The 17,103-nt window shown below is 43.0% G+C and overlaps 1 protein-coding gene across 1 annotated transcript in view; it reads left to right on the forward strand.

The window, feature by feature from the left end:
- The window catches only part of ALG13 (ALG13 UDP-N-acetylglucosaminyltransferase subunit), a 53,784-nt gene that overhangs the window by 9,891 nt on the left and 26,790 nt on the right, over positions 1-17,103 (forward strand). Inside the window, exons 5-12 of the mRNA XM_075008130.1 lie at positions 4,908-5,366; positions 6,687-6,770; positions 10,516-10,566; positions 11,672-11,718; positions 13,578-13,650; positions 14,671-14,752; positions 14,998-15,178; positions 16,387-16,465. Of these exons, the coding sequence (XP_074864231.1) occupies positions 4,908-5,366; positions 6,687-6,770; positions 10,516-10,566; positions 11,672-11,718; positions 13,578-13,650; positions 14,671-14,752; positions 14,998-15,178; positions 16,387-16,465 (1,056 nt within the window). The remainder of the gene's footprint in view (positions 1-4,907; positions 5,367-6,686; positions 6,771-10,515; positions 10,567-11,671; positions 11,719-13,577; positions 13,651-14,670; positions 14,753-14,997; positions 15,179-16,386; positions 16,466-17,103) is intronic.

Below are 17,103 nucleotides of genomic sequence, written 5' to 3' on the forward strand. Positions count from 1 at the left end.
TTCTAAATAAGAGTTCTCTCCTAGAGCCAGGAACTCCCATCCCCCCCCTAAATGAATACCCTCCCCCCTCAGCCAGGCAACCCCAGACTCCCTACCCCCCATTCTAAATGCCAGCAATCCGCTGGAGCTGCTGGGGGGTGCTGCAGTCTCTGGGGCCGCTGGAGCAGCCACCACAGCTGCCAGGGCCAACGGGGTGGCTGGGACTGCTGCCACCGGAGCTTGTGGAGCGGCCAGAGCTGCTTCAGGGTTGCTGCTGCTGCTGCCACACGCCTCCCACCAAGCAGTGGAGCGAATGGGCAGATGGCACTCCCTGGGTGCGGCTCTAGGAGGGGCCATGTTTAAAGGCTACAAGAGCCACATGTGGCTCCAGAGCTGGAGTCACCGCACTGCGGGGTCCTGTTCGCCTCACGTGGAGAGTGGCAAATGCACTGGACACAGACTTAAATGTTTTTGAGAATCCAGGTTTGATTTACTTGTAGAGCTGTCAATCTGTGTCAGTTAATGGAAGTTGACATGTAAAAATGACAGTTTCTCAAACAGAAAGGACAGCTATATTGGAGGAGGGGGACATTCTTTTGGGAGGCTCAAAATACATGTACACACATGCACGCACTAAGCACCCGTGAAATGCAGCATCCTTGGAGGTGGGAGTGTGGTAATGCTGCATATTGTGCAACAGCTTATTTCAGCCTTCGTTTTTTAATCTTTTTTGGGAGTTATATGTTAACATTTTCAAAATGACAATTTTTTAGAAACAACATTTTGATAACTTCAATTTTAAACTGTTTAAAAAATTCAAATTGGGAAATTGGTGAAAACCAACCCTATCCCACAAAAGTTTCAGTTTTGATAAATCAGTATTTTACAATGAAAAATATTTATTTGGAAAATTCCAGAGCAGCTCTACTTATTACTTAATTGTTCAAGTATTATATCTAAAGACATGTGATCTGGTTTCCTACTAGATAAATCTAAGAATCCAAGTTTCTCTTCTACTTATCATACACTCTAGCAAATCATTTCTGAGCATAAGAATTTCCATGACCAGGTCATGGCAATTTCATTTTTGGTTAAAGGAACTGTTTTTGATCATTTTTACACTACTCATTTTAATTTTTTCAATTGTTAACTAACATGTCTGGTTTGCTTTCTCTTTTTAATATTCTGGTCATCTTTTTATCCTGTTTTCTATTACACTGCTGAAGGCCTCGACATTTAGGAGGAGTCATATGGCTTGTAGGATCTGGAGGTGCATTTAGTTTGCCAGTTCAAATCCAGCCCCTATCAATAGGGAACAAAAATTTTAACTTTGAAATTATTTATTATAAAGAAAAAGAAAATTGGAAAAATAAAAGTATGCCCATGCAAGCTCTGGGTGACTAAGGAAATAACCAAACCAAAGATTCATCATCCTGCAAGCTGCTCCCAATGAGAGAGCCCCTATGCCTCTGTGGAGCAGCTGGCAAAATTAACCTGTAACTGTTATCAGTCAGCAAAACTATTCAAGTTCCTACTCTACACTTTATCTTCAAATGACTGTCACCCCTCCTCAGACAGGCTTTCCAATATACCTACTGCAGACAAGTTTTTAGTCCAGAACAACAGGAAGAGGGGCCCTCACAGAGCATACACAAATACCCCTTCAAACTGGTAGGATCTACAATAGTGGTTCCCAAACTTTTTGGCATCACACCCCCACCTTTTGATTTTTGAGAAACCCTCATGCCCCCCACCTCTTCTTTACCATCATCAAACCCACCTTTAACAAAAAATTCAGTTCATAATTTGAAATAAACACAAGCTTGATATAAAAATATTATTTAAAGTTAAAAATAATCAAACAATTTTTCTTAGCCCCTTGTGGTTTCCAGGTGCAGCCCCAGCTGGCTGAACCCCATGTGCCATCCTCCAGAGCTGCCCGTACCAGCTGCCCACCTGCCCGAGACCTGCGCTGTTAGAGCCGCTCACCTGAGCCCCACACCACCTGTGCCAGCCACCCACTCACCCACCAGCCACTGGGGCCAGCGGTTTACCTGCCCCCTGGCCACCTTAACCCTGTGCTTCTGGAACCAGCTGCCCACCCACCAGCCATGGGCCAGCTGCCCAAGATGCCTGCCCAAGCCCCACACTGCCAGGACCAGCCACCCACCCACCATCCTGAGCCCCACATTGCTGGGGCCAGCCACCTGCTCACCAGCCTGAGCCGCCTAAGCCCCATGCTGGTAGGGCCGGCTGCCCAAGCCCTGCTCTGTCGGGGCCAGCTGTGTGAGCCACACAAGTCCTGCAAGTCCTGCCAGCCACCCACCTGAAACTCTCCCCTGCCCTCTCACAAAGCCAGGCACCTACAGCTGCCCATCTAACCCCATGCTCCTCCTCCCCTGTAACCCACACTCACTCTCATTTGCAGAAGACAGCTAGCTCCATGTGGGTATTTGCTGGCTGCCTGCTTCTTATAGCGGCTGTGCCAGGTCACCCACATAAAATGGCAGGGGCTGAGAGGTGGAAGCAAAGGCCAGCTCTTTCTTCAGGTGGGGGGAATGATGATGCAGTGGGCTGGGGTGCCTCATTCCACCCCCTGAATTTCTTTCTACCCCCCAGTTGGCAAACCATGATCTACAAGGAGATCAATGATAGAATAGACAAGCAGACTAACCTTCTTCCCAGTGGATAGTAGTCCATTCACCTGGTGAAAGTATATTGTTAGTGTGGTGTAAGGTGTGCACTTCCACTAATCCTGCAGTACTTGTGCTGCAAATAACCAGAAGTCTTCAGCACTCACCGTAGGCACTTTTTCAAGAGTGTGGAAACAGTAAGAAAGACAAGATTGCCAGAAGAGGGATTTTGGAGGGATTTTTATTTTTTAACCACCAAAAGTCATAGAGGGGCATTGGCAGTTCCATTCAATTATATGATACTACTCTACTACTACTGTTTTGATCCAAAGTTGCAGGAATAGCTGGGTTAGTCTGTAGTTTCACAAATAACAAGCAGTCCTGTGGCACCATAGAAACTAACAAATTTTATTAGGTCATGAGCTTTTCATCTCCTGCCAACAGTTCAGTCAGGACAGGCTTTTCTGACATTTGGCCTGTCTAGGCAGGGCCAAGTGTCGGGAAAAACCCCTCTACCAACACATCCCTTCTTCCTTGTGGAAGGAGGATGACCGAGATGCTGGCAGAAGACTCCTGGAGTGGCAGACTTCTGAGGTGAGACTTCTGGGCTTCTGACAGAAGCCTGCAATCTAAACACAGCCTAAGGTACCAAAGAACTGATGGTTATTTTTGTCTGTAAATGTCAAGTAAATACTTACACAATAAGGAAGGTTTAATTGGAATTTGGGAGCCTTGACAATAAGCATATAAAATGTTTAGTATCTTCTACTAAATAATCAAGTAATTGTGCTATTGGTATTAAATGTCTTTCCTTTCAGTACTGTTTTGACTTTTTTTTTTTTTTATAAATCTCTCTATATGTCAGTGTTTTGTCTAATTACATTCTTCTTTAACAAATGACAACCATCTTCATGATCAAATATTTGGTACTCAAGTACTGAAACCAGTTTATTGGCTGCTCAGTGGCACAAATGTGAATTTTTCTAATCCCCCACATTTTCCTGGAGATTTTCACTTCCTAAGTGGGCAAACACTGTTTGAGTCAGATTCACCTCTTTAGAGCCAAATCATAAAATACTGAGTTCACAGGGTCCCATTGAAACTAATTAGCAGTTTTGGCGGAGTAGGGATTGAAGGATTTAACTCCTCTACTTTGTTGTGTTATTGATATAGGCAGCTCAGAAAATAAAGCTCTAAAACAATATGATCTCAGCCTAACAAGAAATTCTCTCTCTTCCTGGCATGGGACGAAGAACTAGAGAGCATCTGCTGTTGGGATTTTATTGATCTTTTAGTTCAAGAAAAATCATTTTTGGGGGGAGGGGAGAAGCAAATACATATATAGCCCCTCAGCCTGAATATTAAGTAATTTTACATGGGAATAGTCCTGCTGAGTTCACCAATAACAAGCAGTCCTGTGCCACATGAGAGACTAACAAACATAGTCTCCATGAGCATTCCTGAATAGAGCCTACTTCATCTGATGGATTTGTAGTTCAGCAGTTTACAGAACTGAGGCCTACAAATATAGACAAGACAAATACTTATTACTAATTTACACCACAGCTACATTTTCAGGTTCTCTCTGGTGCCTTCTTGGTTGATTAGAACTTAACTGTCCTCAGCTGTGTGTGTTAGGCACCTGGCTTTGAAAAGAAAAAAGGTGTTTGCACCTACTAAGTCCATAACTCTGAATATGAAGGGGGAAATGTGACCAAAAGAGTAACATGAGCTACCCAAGACAAACCAGAGCAATTAAGAGTGGCATCCCAAGGAAAGGAAGTCTAACTATTTCTGTATTACAACTTCATTACGTTCTGATGCATTACAAGGGACACGTCAGCCCCGAGATGCAAATCTTCCCTGAGTTCTCTTCTAAGCCGACAGTATTTCAGAAGTTGAATACAATACTGCTTTCTGCCTTTCCTGCAGGCAACAATCCTTGGAGCAGAAATACCAGCAAGGGAACATTTTTAACCCCCCTCCCTCTATGTGTGTGTGTGAGAGAGAGAGAGAGACAGAGATTCCCCCCCGTGTGTGTGTGTTTTGTAACCCAGTGGTTCCTAACCTGGGGTCTCTGCCCCCTGGGAGCCCCTGAGGGTATTGCACAGGAGCCATGGAAAAAATCCCAAAACCTACACACGATCATGGCGAAGACAACTGGCTTTGATGGGGGCTGGGGGGCGCTCGGGGTCCCGGACCAGTGCACAGGCCGGGAACCGCTGGGCTAGCCCTGTCGAGGGCGTGGGGGGAGGGGGGTTCCCAGGCCCTCGGAAGCTTGTGTCCCGCTCCCAGGGCGAAAGAGGGAGGCGAGCAACGCCCAGGCCGCCCTGCTGTAGAACTTCCCAGCGGATCACGGCCGCAGGCGCAGCAGCCCGGGCAGCCGGGCTCATCAGTGCCCCGCCGGATTGGCTGCAGCTGGGCTCCCAGCCAGCGGCGCCCCGGGGGCTACTGCGCGCCCGGCGCATCCCCGCCCCGCCGCCCTCTCCCCAGCGCGCCCCTCCTCCTCGCCCCCAAAGGCGCCGCGGCCCCCATGCGGCTGTCCTCCCACCAGCCCGCTGCCTGCTGCTAGCGCTCAGGCTGGCCCCGCGGGCGCTCGCCCCGGGAGGGAAGATGCAGAAGGGCTGGAAGAAATACTTCGGCCAGAAGTCCCTCAGCGAGGTCACCATGGACGAGTATCTGGCCAGCCTGGGGCTGTACCGCAAACTCACCGCCAAGGACGCCTCCTGCCTCTTCCGGGCCCTTTCCGAGCAGGTACCAGGGGCTGCCCCCTGGGCGTGTCTCTTTCCCACCCCAGACTCCAGTCCTGCCCCTGCCTGGCAGGAGAGAACTTCCGAACTACCTCTTCCTCCTCTGGCCGCCTGCCGCCCTGCAGAGCCCCCGGAGCGGGGGAGGGGGCTGGGCTGAGCTAAGACGTTCTTTCCCAGCCTTAGGGGCAGCCCTGGAGCAGCTTAAAGGCTCCCGCGTTCATGGATTAGGGACGGGCTTGCCTGGGTAAGAGCCACCTCAGCGGTTTGGGGAGTGCTGAAGAAGTGGGTCTTCCCTAGGAAAGCTCCTTCCCTAACAGATACACTGTTAGCCTGGAAGGCGCTGCAGAACTGCTCGTTTCTTGTGAAGCTGCAGACTCACCCTGCTACCCCTCGGAGCCTGTTTTCCAGGGTTGTGCTCTTGGCTTGGGAGGATCAAGGTTGGCGCGAGCTCTCCCTCTCCTAACAGCTTCTGGTTTTGTTTTGCCTCTTACACAAACTTCAGGAAGCTCTGGCTCTGCAAATTGAGCTGAGGGTCAGGCCTAGTATCCAGGGTTGCCATATTTGAACTTTCTAAAAGAGGACACCTGAGAGGAAGTGCATCTGGCTCAGCAGCTACCAACTCGCATTTTATGAGTGTTTTCTGTATCCTATAACACATCAATACACGTCTGTGCTCACGAAAGCTCATGCTCAAAACTTTTCTGTTAGTCTATAAGGTGCCACAGGACCCTTCATTGCTGTTATCAATACAGTGTGAGTTGGTTGATGCTGATACACTCCCTCTCAGGCATGTCCTCTTTCGTGAACATTTTGGTAACAATTACGGTAACCCCACTAGTATCCTTTTATTCCCGCTGCCAAAGATTGGCTGAAAAGCTCTCGGTTTTGCTAATACTGTGCCAGTGGTAACTTACTTAACAATCCTTTATTTTCTTTTAGTCTCTTCAGATTCTTCCACTTCCAAATGTATGGGCCAGTAACTTAAGGCAGAGAAGTGCAATGAAAAAGGGTTGTGTTATATATCGGTTCCATTTATGAGTAGTTTTATAAAGGGTATTATTCAATGCTTTTCTGTAGAATGTTAGTCCAGTTGGTCCATAAGTGAATTACAACATATCTAACACTCAACATTGGGTTTATAATCATCTATGATATGTGTTGTTCAGGTCTGCAATATGCTTACAGTATATTAATGACTAAGTGACACCTTTGTATTCTAAACTATGCATAAATTGTACAGGGAGCCTTACTGTAAAGTGGAGCTTAACATTAGCTGCAAACCTTTCCTTTCAGTGCCATCTTATCACCTTTTTTATTTTCCTAGCTGTTTTTGTGTCAAATCCATCATATGGAAGTCAGGAAGGCTTGTGTTTCATTTATGAAGGAAAACCAACATAACTTTGAGTCTGTAAGTAGATTTGTGTGTAAACTTAGGAAATAAGGGGGTGTTTATACATAAACATATTTATGTAGACCTGTGCTTACATCCCATTGTATTTTGTTTTAGTTTTAGCTTCCAAGTTTTGACCAAGCAGAGGTTTAAACTGCTATTAAATGAGATGAGATGTTGAGGGGAAAATGCTTGCTCCTTTGGCTTACTCTGTAAACTATCTGTTAGTTTCTTGACAACTTTAGATTTGTTTCTAAATCTTAGAAATATATTTATATGGCACAATGTTTTTCTTTGTATATACATTTACCCTAAACATTTGATCTCTCATTTTAAGTTACTGATTACAGTACCGTACAGACATTAAGCTGGAATTGTACATTTTGAAGTAAAGCATACACCTTTAAGGACAGTCAAATATTGCAGGGCACTTTAAAGCACGTATTACCTCATGATTAGTGTTACTGGGCACTTTTGTTGGATGGCTTCAGCAATGCAAGCCTGCTCTTTCTGCCCAATGAAGACTTGACTTTAATTGATATAGTGGGGGTCTGTGGTTTTCGTTCAGAAGATCATGCATTTAATCCCTGCCAGCAACTTCAGTGTCTTTATATACGTAACCTCAGTTTGTTCTAATATTGCTGAACATTAGGAAATGTACTTGTTGCTTATTATGATGTCTGATGGATTAGTGCTTGTGAGCGACAGGTAGACTTATCACTATACGGAGGTCTTGTGAATGCTTTGAATCAACGTATGTTCTGGAAGAGCATTCTGAATACTCCACTGGCAATTTGAACTCTAATTCATTAATAGCTTTCCCTACATCTTATGGGAGCAATTCTAAATGTTTTGTTCACAAAACAGATGTTGGAAGCAATAAAGTAGTTTTGTACAGTCTTTAACATAAAAGGATATTAAAGTGCTTGGTACACTGTAGACTTACCTCACTTAAATGAAGCTACCATTTGGGTGCAGGGAGATACCTAGTGTCTCACGACATGGTGAATAATAGTGAGATGCTTTTGGTGACAGGCATGTGCACAAGTTCCTACTACAACTATTGCTGTGGTATATTAACTGCCAAACAGAGCAAACAAGATCTTTCTCATCCAGTAAAAGAAAGACACAGTGAACTATATGACATATAAAATGTTGGCCTCCTGATAGGACGGGGGTGAGCAATGCTTGTATTTGCAATTTTGTGTTCTAGGGTATCAATTTTTTCCTTAAGCTATCCCTTTTCAACTGGCAGAGTAGGTATTAAATTTGATACCTTGCCTTTTAAACAAAACAAAACCAAACAAAACAAAAAAACTGCTTGGCAAGTCGTCTTCTGCAATGCACTAAATATGAGCAAATGGGACAAATTATTAAAACTGAACTATGGTCAGACCAAAGCATTAGACCCAGATATAACCAAATCATTCATGTAGCTGTGCATGTACAGCAGAGATATATTAGACCTCCCAGACCTAATGTTTGACATAAACATTACCACATGCTTCCTTAATATGTTTTAGAAAATGTGGCTGTAATCCTGATTGATTTGTTTTTTAATTTTTATTTTTGTTTGGGGTCTCAAATTTAGTGTGTACAGATAAAATAACTTTTCAGCAAGAAATTACCTGTTTTACTAAGTACATCCATGTAATTTAATTCTAAATGCGGGAAGTAGCGAGGAAAGACATTCATGATCAGAAAGGCAACTTAAGAACTTGAAGGCTGTAGAGCTAACCTGAAGTTAAAAAGTAGGGAAAGAATAAGCTAAAAATTGTCTAAAAAAGTTAGATGCCTTCAAGTCACAGGGCCTAATGAAATGCATCCTAAAAGCAGATTGAGGAGGTATCTGAGCCATTAGTTGTCATCTTAGAAGGCTGGAGAGATTCCAGAAGACTGGAAGAAGGCAAATATAATGCCCAACTATAAAAAGTGAAATAAGTATGACCCTTGAAACTACAGACCACTCAGCTTAACTTCTGTGCCAGGAAAGAAAATGGAACAAATAATTAAGGAATCCATTTGCAAACATCTAGAAGTTAAGGTGATAAGTAACAGCATGGATTTGTAAAGAACAACACTTAGACTTCAGTAAAACACTTGATACCATCTCACATGACCTTCTTATGAATAAACTAGGAAATTACAGTGTAGATGGGCCTACTATAAGGTGGATGTATAACTGGTTGAATAACCATTCTCAGAGCAGTTATCAATGGTTCACAGTCGTGCTGGAAGGGCAGAGCAAGTGGGGGTCTGCACGGGTCAGTTTTGGGACTGGTTCTTTTCAATATTTTAAGCGATCAAGGTACTGGCAAAGAAAGAGCAAACACTTTTGAAGTTTGTAGACCATGCCAAGCTGGGGTTGGAAGTGCTTTGGAGGATAGAGTCATAATTCAAAATTATCTGGACAGGTCAGAGAAATGGACTGAGGATCATAGGATGAAGTTTGATAAGGACAAATGCAAAGTACTCCACTTAGGATGGAACAATTAGTTTTGCTCCTATAAAATGGGAAGTGACTGTCTAGAAAGGAGTATTGCAACAGGTGTCTAGAGGTCATAATGGACCAGAAGCTAGTATGACATTATTGCAAATAAATAAATAAATCTGGGATGGATTAACAGTAGTGGTGTGAACAAGACACAAGGGGTGCATCTATACCAGGAACTAACTTCGAAGTTAAGCACTACATTGAAGTAGCCAGCAGAGAGTCTACACACATTTTTTTCCCTTACTGCAAAGTTAACTTCCAAGTCCTTACTCCATTCCCAGGACCGGAGTAGTGCCCTACTTTGAAGTAAGGTGTGTGTAGACGCCCAACTTCGAAGTTTCTTACTTCTAAGTTGTGCTTTGAAGTAAGCAACATCGAAGTTATTTTTGTAGTGTAGAGACAGCCAAGAAGTAGCTCTTATGCTTTACTCTGCATTGATTAGAACTCAACTGAAGTATTGGGTCCAGTTCTGGGCAGCACATTTCAGGAAGGATGGGGACAAATTGAAGAAGGCCCAGAGAAGAGCAACAAAATTGATTAAAGGTCTGCAAAACCTGACTTATGAGGGATGACTGAAAGAACTGGGTTTGGAAAGTTTGGTAGAGAGAAGACCAAGGGGCCGTACCAGCTTTCAAGTACCTAAACAGTTGATATAAGGAGGAGGGAGGAAAAAGATACTCTTCTTGGCCTCTGATACTAGGACAAGAAGCAAAGGGCATATGTTTAGCATGGGACGTTTAGACAAGACAGTAGGAAAAGCTTCCTGACTATCAGAGTGGTTAAGCACTTGGAATAAATTTCCTAGGTAGGTTGCAGAATCTCTTATCATTGGAGATGTCTAAGAACAGATTAGAAAACCATCTGTCAGGGATGATCTGGACGGTGTTTGGCCCTCCCGTGAGGGTAGGGAACTGGACTTGATAACCTCTTGAGGTCCCTTCCAGTTCTAGTGTCTCTGATTGTAAGACTACTGTGGCCTCATTGTTTCCTTGTGTTTTCCCCTCCAGCACTTGTTTTTCTATATCTGTTGTGTCTTCGGCCCTGCCCCAAGGACCTTACAATCTAAACTTACCTGCTGTTTGTACATCGCCTAGCACAGTGGGGTCCTGATCTGTGACTTGGTTCCGAGGAGCCAGGGTAAAACAATTAAGAACAATATTTTCAGTTTTCCTCTAACATTTTAAATGCAAAGTGTGAATTCTGGTTCTTAATGTTTCCAGCAGAATTAACAGTGATCTGGAGTTTAACTCAGTTCTCTTTTTTTTAAAGTATGTGGAAGGATCATTTGAAAAATACCTGGAACGTCTAGCAGATCCAAAGGTGAGGCCAGGTGCATATTCCTGAGGCTGAGCCGAGAAGGCTCATGAAGTTTGCTGGAATGTTAGTTTGAATGTTTTGTTTCTGTTCTCCCTGGTCACGTGAACCTCAGTCCTGCCATCAGGTCCATTTAGATGCACCCTAGCAGAGACCTGAGCTGATTTCAGTAGGCTTTGGGTGGGTGTAGTAGGACTCTACAGACCTGATGTCAGGCTCAGGGCCTTGGTTCTTGCATGTGGAGAAAAATGGGGCCTTGTCAAAACCACAGCAACTAACTTGAAGCTTGGGGAACCAAAGTTGGTTTTGGTTTTAAAAGGGCCTTTAAAAACCCGTTACAAAACTGTGTGCATAATTGATAGATGTTTGACAAATTTAATTTTTTTTTCATATTTGAGAGAGGGAAAGTACCCCTGCATTCTTACTAAAACTTAATGTAGGGAGCATGAGCAGGATACAAGATTATGTGAAACGAATTTGGCAAGTCTATGAAAGAAATACTTAAAACATATGTGAAACTGCCATGGGTCTTTGCTGCAATGTTGTCCAGGATCACTGGCCACTAAAATTGAATATATAATTGTCCTATGTCAACTCTTCAGAAATCCTCATGTTTTACAACCTTCCAGAGGCAGTAAGAATTACAATTTTGCAAGAACTGGAATTTAAGTATTTAAGTAGTACACCATCATTTCACATTGATTCTCTCTCAGTGGGTTTTCTTCAGTGCCCACATAAATATTTTGAAGAGAGTATCTGAGAGGTTTTCTACTTACTACCATAACTTTTAAGTACCGAGGAGTAGTCTTTTTCTCCTTGTCCCTATGAAACAACAGTGTAGAGGGCAGTAGATGCAGATGTAATTCTTTATAGATCTTGCTTTGAGTCTGTTAGAGGTTTTGAAGTTAAGAATTTTGCCAGTACTTAGAGCTGGTCAGAAAACTATTACAATATTTTTCATGAAAGATGTTGATGAGCTCTGTAGTAAGAGCCAGTGTAGAGTTCCAGTTAGTGAAGTGTAGGATCATCAGTCGGCTGTGGTACATATCTGACACAAAAAGGTTATTTACATACTTGCTCACATGATCTCAAAATATGTTTATATTCCTAGGAAAGTGCTGGCCAATTGGAAATAAGCGCTCTATCACTAATCTATAAGTAAGTCTCTCTTCCTTTTTGTTTTAAATGTAAAATTTTGTAATGGTCTGTGATGGGCCAAGGATATTAGCTATGAGGTCCAGAATCTCTTGCTTAATAGGATTTTTTTTAAAGTGGAGCAGGATCATTATGGTCATCTAGTTTTGATGCCTGCTTGGGTTGGGAGCAACTGTCATTCAGAGTGTATTAAATGAATTGGGAGCTGCAGATCAATTCCACCTGTAGAGGATCCTGGAACCTGAAAGGTATTGAATTAGCATCCTAGTTAAGGTGGCCCTGGAGACTGAACTAACCCTGTCTGTTGGGCGTTTAACTGTTGCTGCTGGCCATGCAGTACTGGCTCTGTGAATTTCAGAGGGCTTCAGCCTTTAGTGGTGTCTGTTTGTTTGGCATTTTTTGTAATTATTACATTCTTTTTTTTAAAAAAAAACCAAAACTTTACAGTTAGACTTATTGATAGGAAGTGTGAAATCATATGGAGCAGTGTGCACTAGAAACCACTTTCATGAATAGCGTTACATAACTGCCAACTCACATATAAAACTTCGTGCTTGGTATGTGGAGTCCTTGAAAATTCAGGAGATGAAAAGTACTGCTCAGTGTGTCAGCTTGGAACTACATTGAAAATAAAGTAGAATTTGTTTGCTACAAGCACTGTTTATCCTCTAGAAAAAATACTCCCATTTCTGAACAAACCAGCTTAGGAGCCCAATGGCAGAGACACTAAAAAACTTTGCATCCTGTTTCAGCCCAAGTTACGCTTCCACGGGGTTCTAATGGTATCCTGTACTGAGATTTTAACCCTTTTGGGGGCTGCTTCTTTCAAGGTTAATTGCCTCATTATCAAAACAATCCATCTTGAGGTCAGCAATACCTGACCTCACAAGTTTTCTTTTATTGTCTGAAAACAGGCATTGTAGTTTCTGTCAAACCCTTCTTATTTCAGGTAGATGGTTCCATGTTGTGGATTTAGTTATTGCTTATTGTTAGGAAAAAATATTCTGCTCCAGTTCTCTATACTAACCAGCCAGAGGTGACTGGTGACATGGGACCGTAGGCCCCACAGCCATGTGGCCTCCCCAGCCCAGGGAAGGGCTGGGAGGAACCTCTTCTACCTCAGGCCCCATCCCTGACATGCCCTTGCTCTGCCCCTCCGTATCCCACCTTTTCCCCCAGCTGAAGCAGCCTGGGGAACTAGAGGGGCTGGCACTGGCAGCTGGAATCCATGCTGCCCGCCATGCACCTCTGCACTCACCAGCATCAGGGGAGAAGGTACAGCAAGGCGTCTCCAGCTTGCACTGCTCTCTGACCATGCTGCGCCTGTGGAGGGGCGGGAATACCCCTGCGCTCCCTGGCAGGAAGCAGTGCAGCATAGCTGGAGAGCCATGCGAGTGCGGGGCAGTGCAGCGCAAACTCCTGTTGCCAGCACCAGCCCTGCTAGTCCTCCTGGGGGTCAGTCTTTCCCTCTCCGACCCTGTCGTTGGCGGCAGGGACAGGGAAAGCACAGCAGAGCAGGCCCAGCTCTCACTCTTTTCCAGCTGTGCTGCTTCACCATCCACTGGGGAGTGTGGGGCAGTCCCACCTCTTCCCCCAGAGCCGTGCAGCCAGTGAGCTGCACAAGTTGGAACTGCCCTGCTGTGCCTTCCCAGCCGCTGACCATCAATGCAGGGATCACCCTGCCAGCTGGTGGCTGGCCCCTCCCACCTTAGGAAGGCATGTGGCCCTTTGCCTTCCCCAGCACATCTCCCTTTTAACCAACAGTGTATTCTCCAAGCTATTCCTTTCAAATGTCTTCATAACAATAACTTCCATTAAATGCAGACTCATTCGATTCTCTTGTTTTTCTTCCTCTTGCCTAGTCGAGACTTTATTCTGTACCGGTACCCTGGAAAGCCACCCACCTATGCTACGAACAATGGCTTTGAAGACAAGGTAAGGAGATGTCAACCAATTTTCTACTCTACTACTCTTTGGACTCAATTTTGTAAGGATCTTGCCACTTCAGTTTTGCTCTTGTAACTCCAGTGAAGGTTGCACATTTAACAAACAAACTCCAGTGTGGCTAATGTTCCACAAATGAGTTATTTCATAGTTAAATACTGTCATCACACAATAGTTAACCTTTTCATTGACTAAGTTATAGCAGGCTGCAGGCTTTATAATATTACTGTCCAGAAATCTTCCCATTTGATCAACTCCAGCTTTTCTGGGGTGGAGTTGCCTACATACAGTTCCTTGTGGCTGTTTTTAAAATCTCACTGGCTGGTATTTGGAGCATGTTGCTGGTGAGCAAATTTTGGCAAGGTTAGAGAAACATAAGGGTAAAGAGGGTGCTCTTCTCTCTCCCCCCAAAAAGAGCAGAGAAGATTTGGGGTTTCCCCATCTAAACAGAAGAAATTAATTAGCTTGATTTTTTTTTTTTTTGGAGGGGGGTGGCTTTTTCCATTATTATGTAAAATAGTAAATTATGTTTCCCCTGGAGTTTTTAACACAGAGGGTATAGGGAAGGTTCTATATTTAGCCTTTTCTTGTGAAATAAGATTTTCCTCTAGTTCGATGTTAGTGGGCCAGTAAAATGTTGCAGTTTGGGGATTCTAAAAGTTAAATGTCAATCATTTTTTAACATTTAGTTATTCAAAAGGTAGCTGATTGACAGTACAGTTTCTCAAGAACTCTTAAAAGATCAAATGTGAAATGACTAACCAGTGACGGTATAGGTAGTATACAAACTTATTTGTATGCTTGCTCCAATCTCTTTTATTGGGGCTAGTTTGTTCGTAACACACTTTGTATTTACATTAAGCATACCTATTGTTTGGACAGTCAGGTAGAGCACTGGGCTTAGAAGAAGCAGAGAATATGCAATCTCCATCTAGAACATTGAATAGAAAATGTTTAGTTTTCTTTCTTTCTATCCTCAAAGCTTTTTGTTGTTGTTTTTTTTTCTCCAAGATCTTGCTGTGTTGTTCCAGCAACGGCCATTATGACTCGGTGTATACAAAACAATTTCAGGCAGATGCTGCTGTTTGCCAGGGTAAATTAGCTCTTACTCTTTTCCCACAAATACTACGTATTTGAAGTCCTTATCAGCAATGCTCTCTTTCTTGGGGGTTAGAGGGGTACTGAAGGGAGACAAAAGTGGAAAGCTCATTGACAATTCTTAATGGAGTTTAACATACTTGGTCTTTTATGAAAGTCCACCATGAGCACATCCTCAACAGGTGTTCTTTTCTGGCACCACATCAAAACCTTTGGGTTCTGTGTGCTTTGTTTGCTCAGCTGTATTGTATGAGATCCTGTATAAAGGTGTGTTTAACATGGACGAGGAGGAATTGAGAACTGCAGTGGAGATGTTTCGAAGTGGAGCCAAAAAGAGCAGAAACAGTGCCTCTGTTGGAAGCGAGGATGCAAACTATGATTTCCTTCCTGAGAAGGTGTCCAAAGCTACTTCAGAAAGGAGGTACCAGTAAAAAGCAAAATGCTCTTGGAATGGTGACTGATCCTTTTTTTTTTTTTTTTTTTTTTTTTTTTAAAAAAAAAAAAAGGTGTTGGAAGGACTAGCCTGAGTTGTGTTCTGAGCTGCCTCATGGGACATCTCTATAGGTTTTCCAGTGTCCTGATACTGATCCTGAGTCTGTGCATACTATGGGAAAAAGCTGTGTGTTTCTCCTAGGATTGGGAAGTGACATGTAGCTGAACAGCATTATTTCTCACTAGCTGTAGTCAGTTGGCACTGTCAAAAGGCATCTCTTTCATGGAAAAAATCTTGATTTAATCAGAATAAGTGGCTTACTTTATAGAGGACCTATTTTAATTCCTATCAGTTTGACAGCAACAACACTGGTATGAGAAAGGAAGCTGGATTCTAGTCTAGTTTGTACATCTTTAACAAAGCTGTGTTCTAAGCTTTGGGCTGAACCCTGCCTTTTTGCAGTTTTGCCATGCAGCCTTTTTGTGTCTGATGGGGGTAGTAACCAATGGGATTTTACAGATGAGAAGTAGTGTAAGCCGAAAAGAACCCAGCATAACTTGCTGGCCCTGGGAATCCTTAACCAGTCGTAAATTAGACATGCTTTTTAAGGAGTACTTGAGATTTTTCTTTCTAGAGGAAATTCATAATGCCCAGGACTGGAACAACTAAAGGAGTATTTAAATTTGCAGAATGGAATGAGGCCAATCCTTCCTTAAATGTAAAACAGTGTCACCTACTATTATATGGGGGACCTGAATCCAATAGTTTGGGGAGGGGACAGAATTTTACTTACAATCACAAAAAGGTTTCATGTGTGTGACTGGCTGCATGTGTTTTCGTACTACAGTATAATAGTAACAGAGAGGAAGCCGTCCTAGTCCATACACTATCAAAACAAAAAGCAATCAAGTAGCACTTTATTAGGTGAGCTTTCGTGGGACAGGCCCACTTCTTCAGACCAGACTTCTTCAGGTCTGAAGAATTAGGTCTGTCCCACGAAAGCTCACCTAATAAACTATTTTGCTAGCCTTTAAAGTGCTACTTGACTGCTTTTTGTTTTGATACAGTATAATAGTGTAAGATTCTGGGTTGCATTTTATCACTTGATGGCGCCATGGTTCTTCTGTTTGATGTTGCTTTTAGTGCTGGCCAGAAATCTTGTTTGTATTTTGTAATCTTATTTTTAAATTGCTTAGAGTGGAAGACTGGGAAGGCAATGATACTGACAACAGTCCACCTGAAGATAAGCTCAAACAAGGCACTGAAGAGGCAAAGGTTTGGCAATTAAGGGAGAATCCTTTCTTTTCCATTTCAGTGTTCATGATACTGTGGTTAAGGCTGAATCAGCATTTCCTGTTCTAAATGCTGCTCCTGAGGGTTTACACCTTTTAATTTCTTCAATCTTACATGCAAATGTTCAGTTTTTAGCCCTGGTATTCATCTTTTAATTGTTGGGCCTTTTCATAATATAAAAAGCTTATTTCCAAGATTCCTGTAACTACTTAGCCAACTTTTTTTAAGCTAGCCAAGTTTTAAAAATAGAATTTGGCAAACAATCCTGGATCTGGACTCTTACATAGAAACTATCTAATTTATTTTATTTAATCTAATTGTATTTTAGGCATACAAACAGTGTTTTTGTTCTGTTCTAGTAATCCTGACTCAAAACAATGCTTTAGCTAATGGGGTGGTGGTGGGGGGAGCCTTTTTCTCCTGTATATAAATTTCATCAGTGACAGATACCTGCAATACTCATTGTCTTGGCATTGTATGGCTTGCAGCTTCTGAAAGACAGACCCTAGTTAGTTTCCTTTCTTTTTTTACATAGTCATTAAAAACTTTTTCTGCCCTGAAGTCAAGCAGGTCAGTGTAGGATCTGTGGCTAACATCTTCAACACAAGTCTTATTTATCC

This window comes from Carettochelys insculpta, chromosome 13 (genome assembly GCF_033958435.1).
Source record: "Carettochelys insculpta isolate YL-2023 chromosome 13, ASM3395843v1, whole genome shotgun sequence".
Lineage (NCBI taxonomy): Eukaryota > Metazoa > Chordata > Testudines > Carettochelyidae > Carettochelys > Carettochelys insculpta.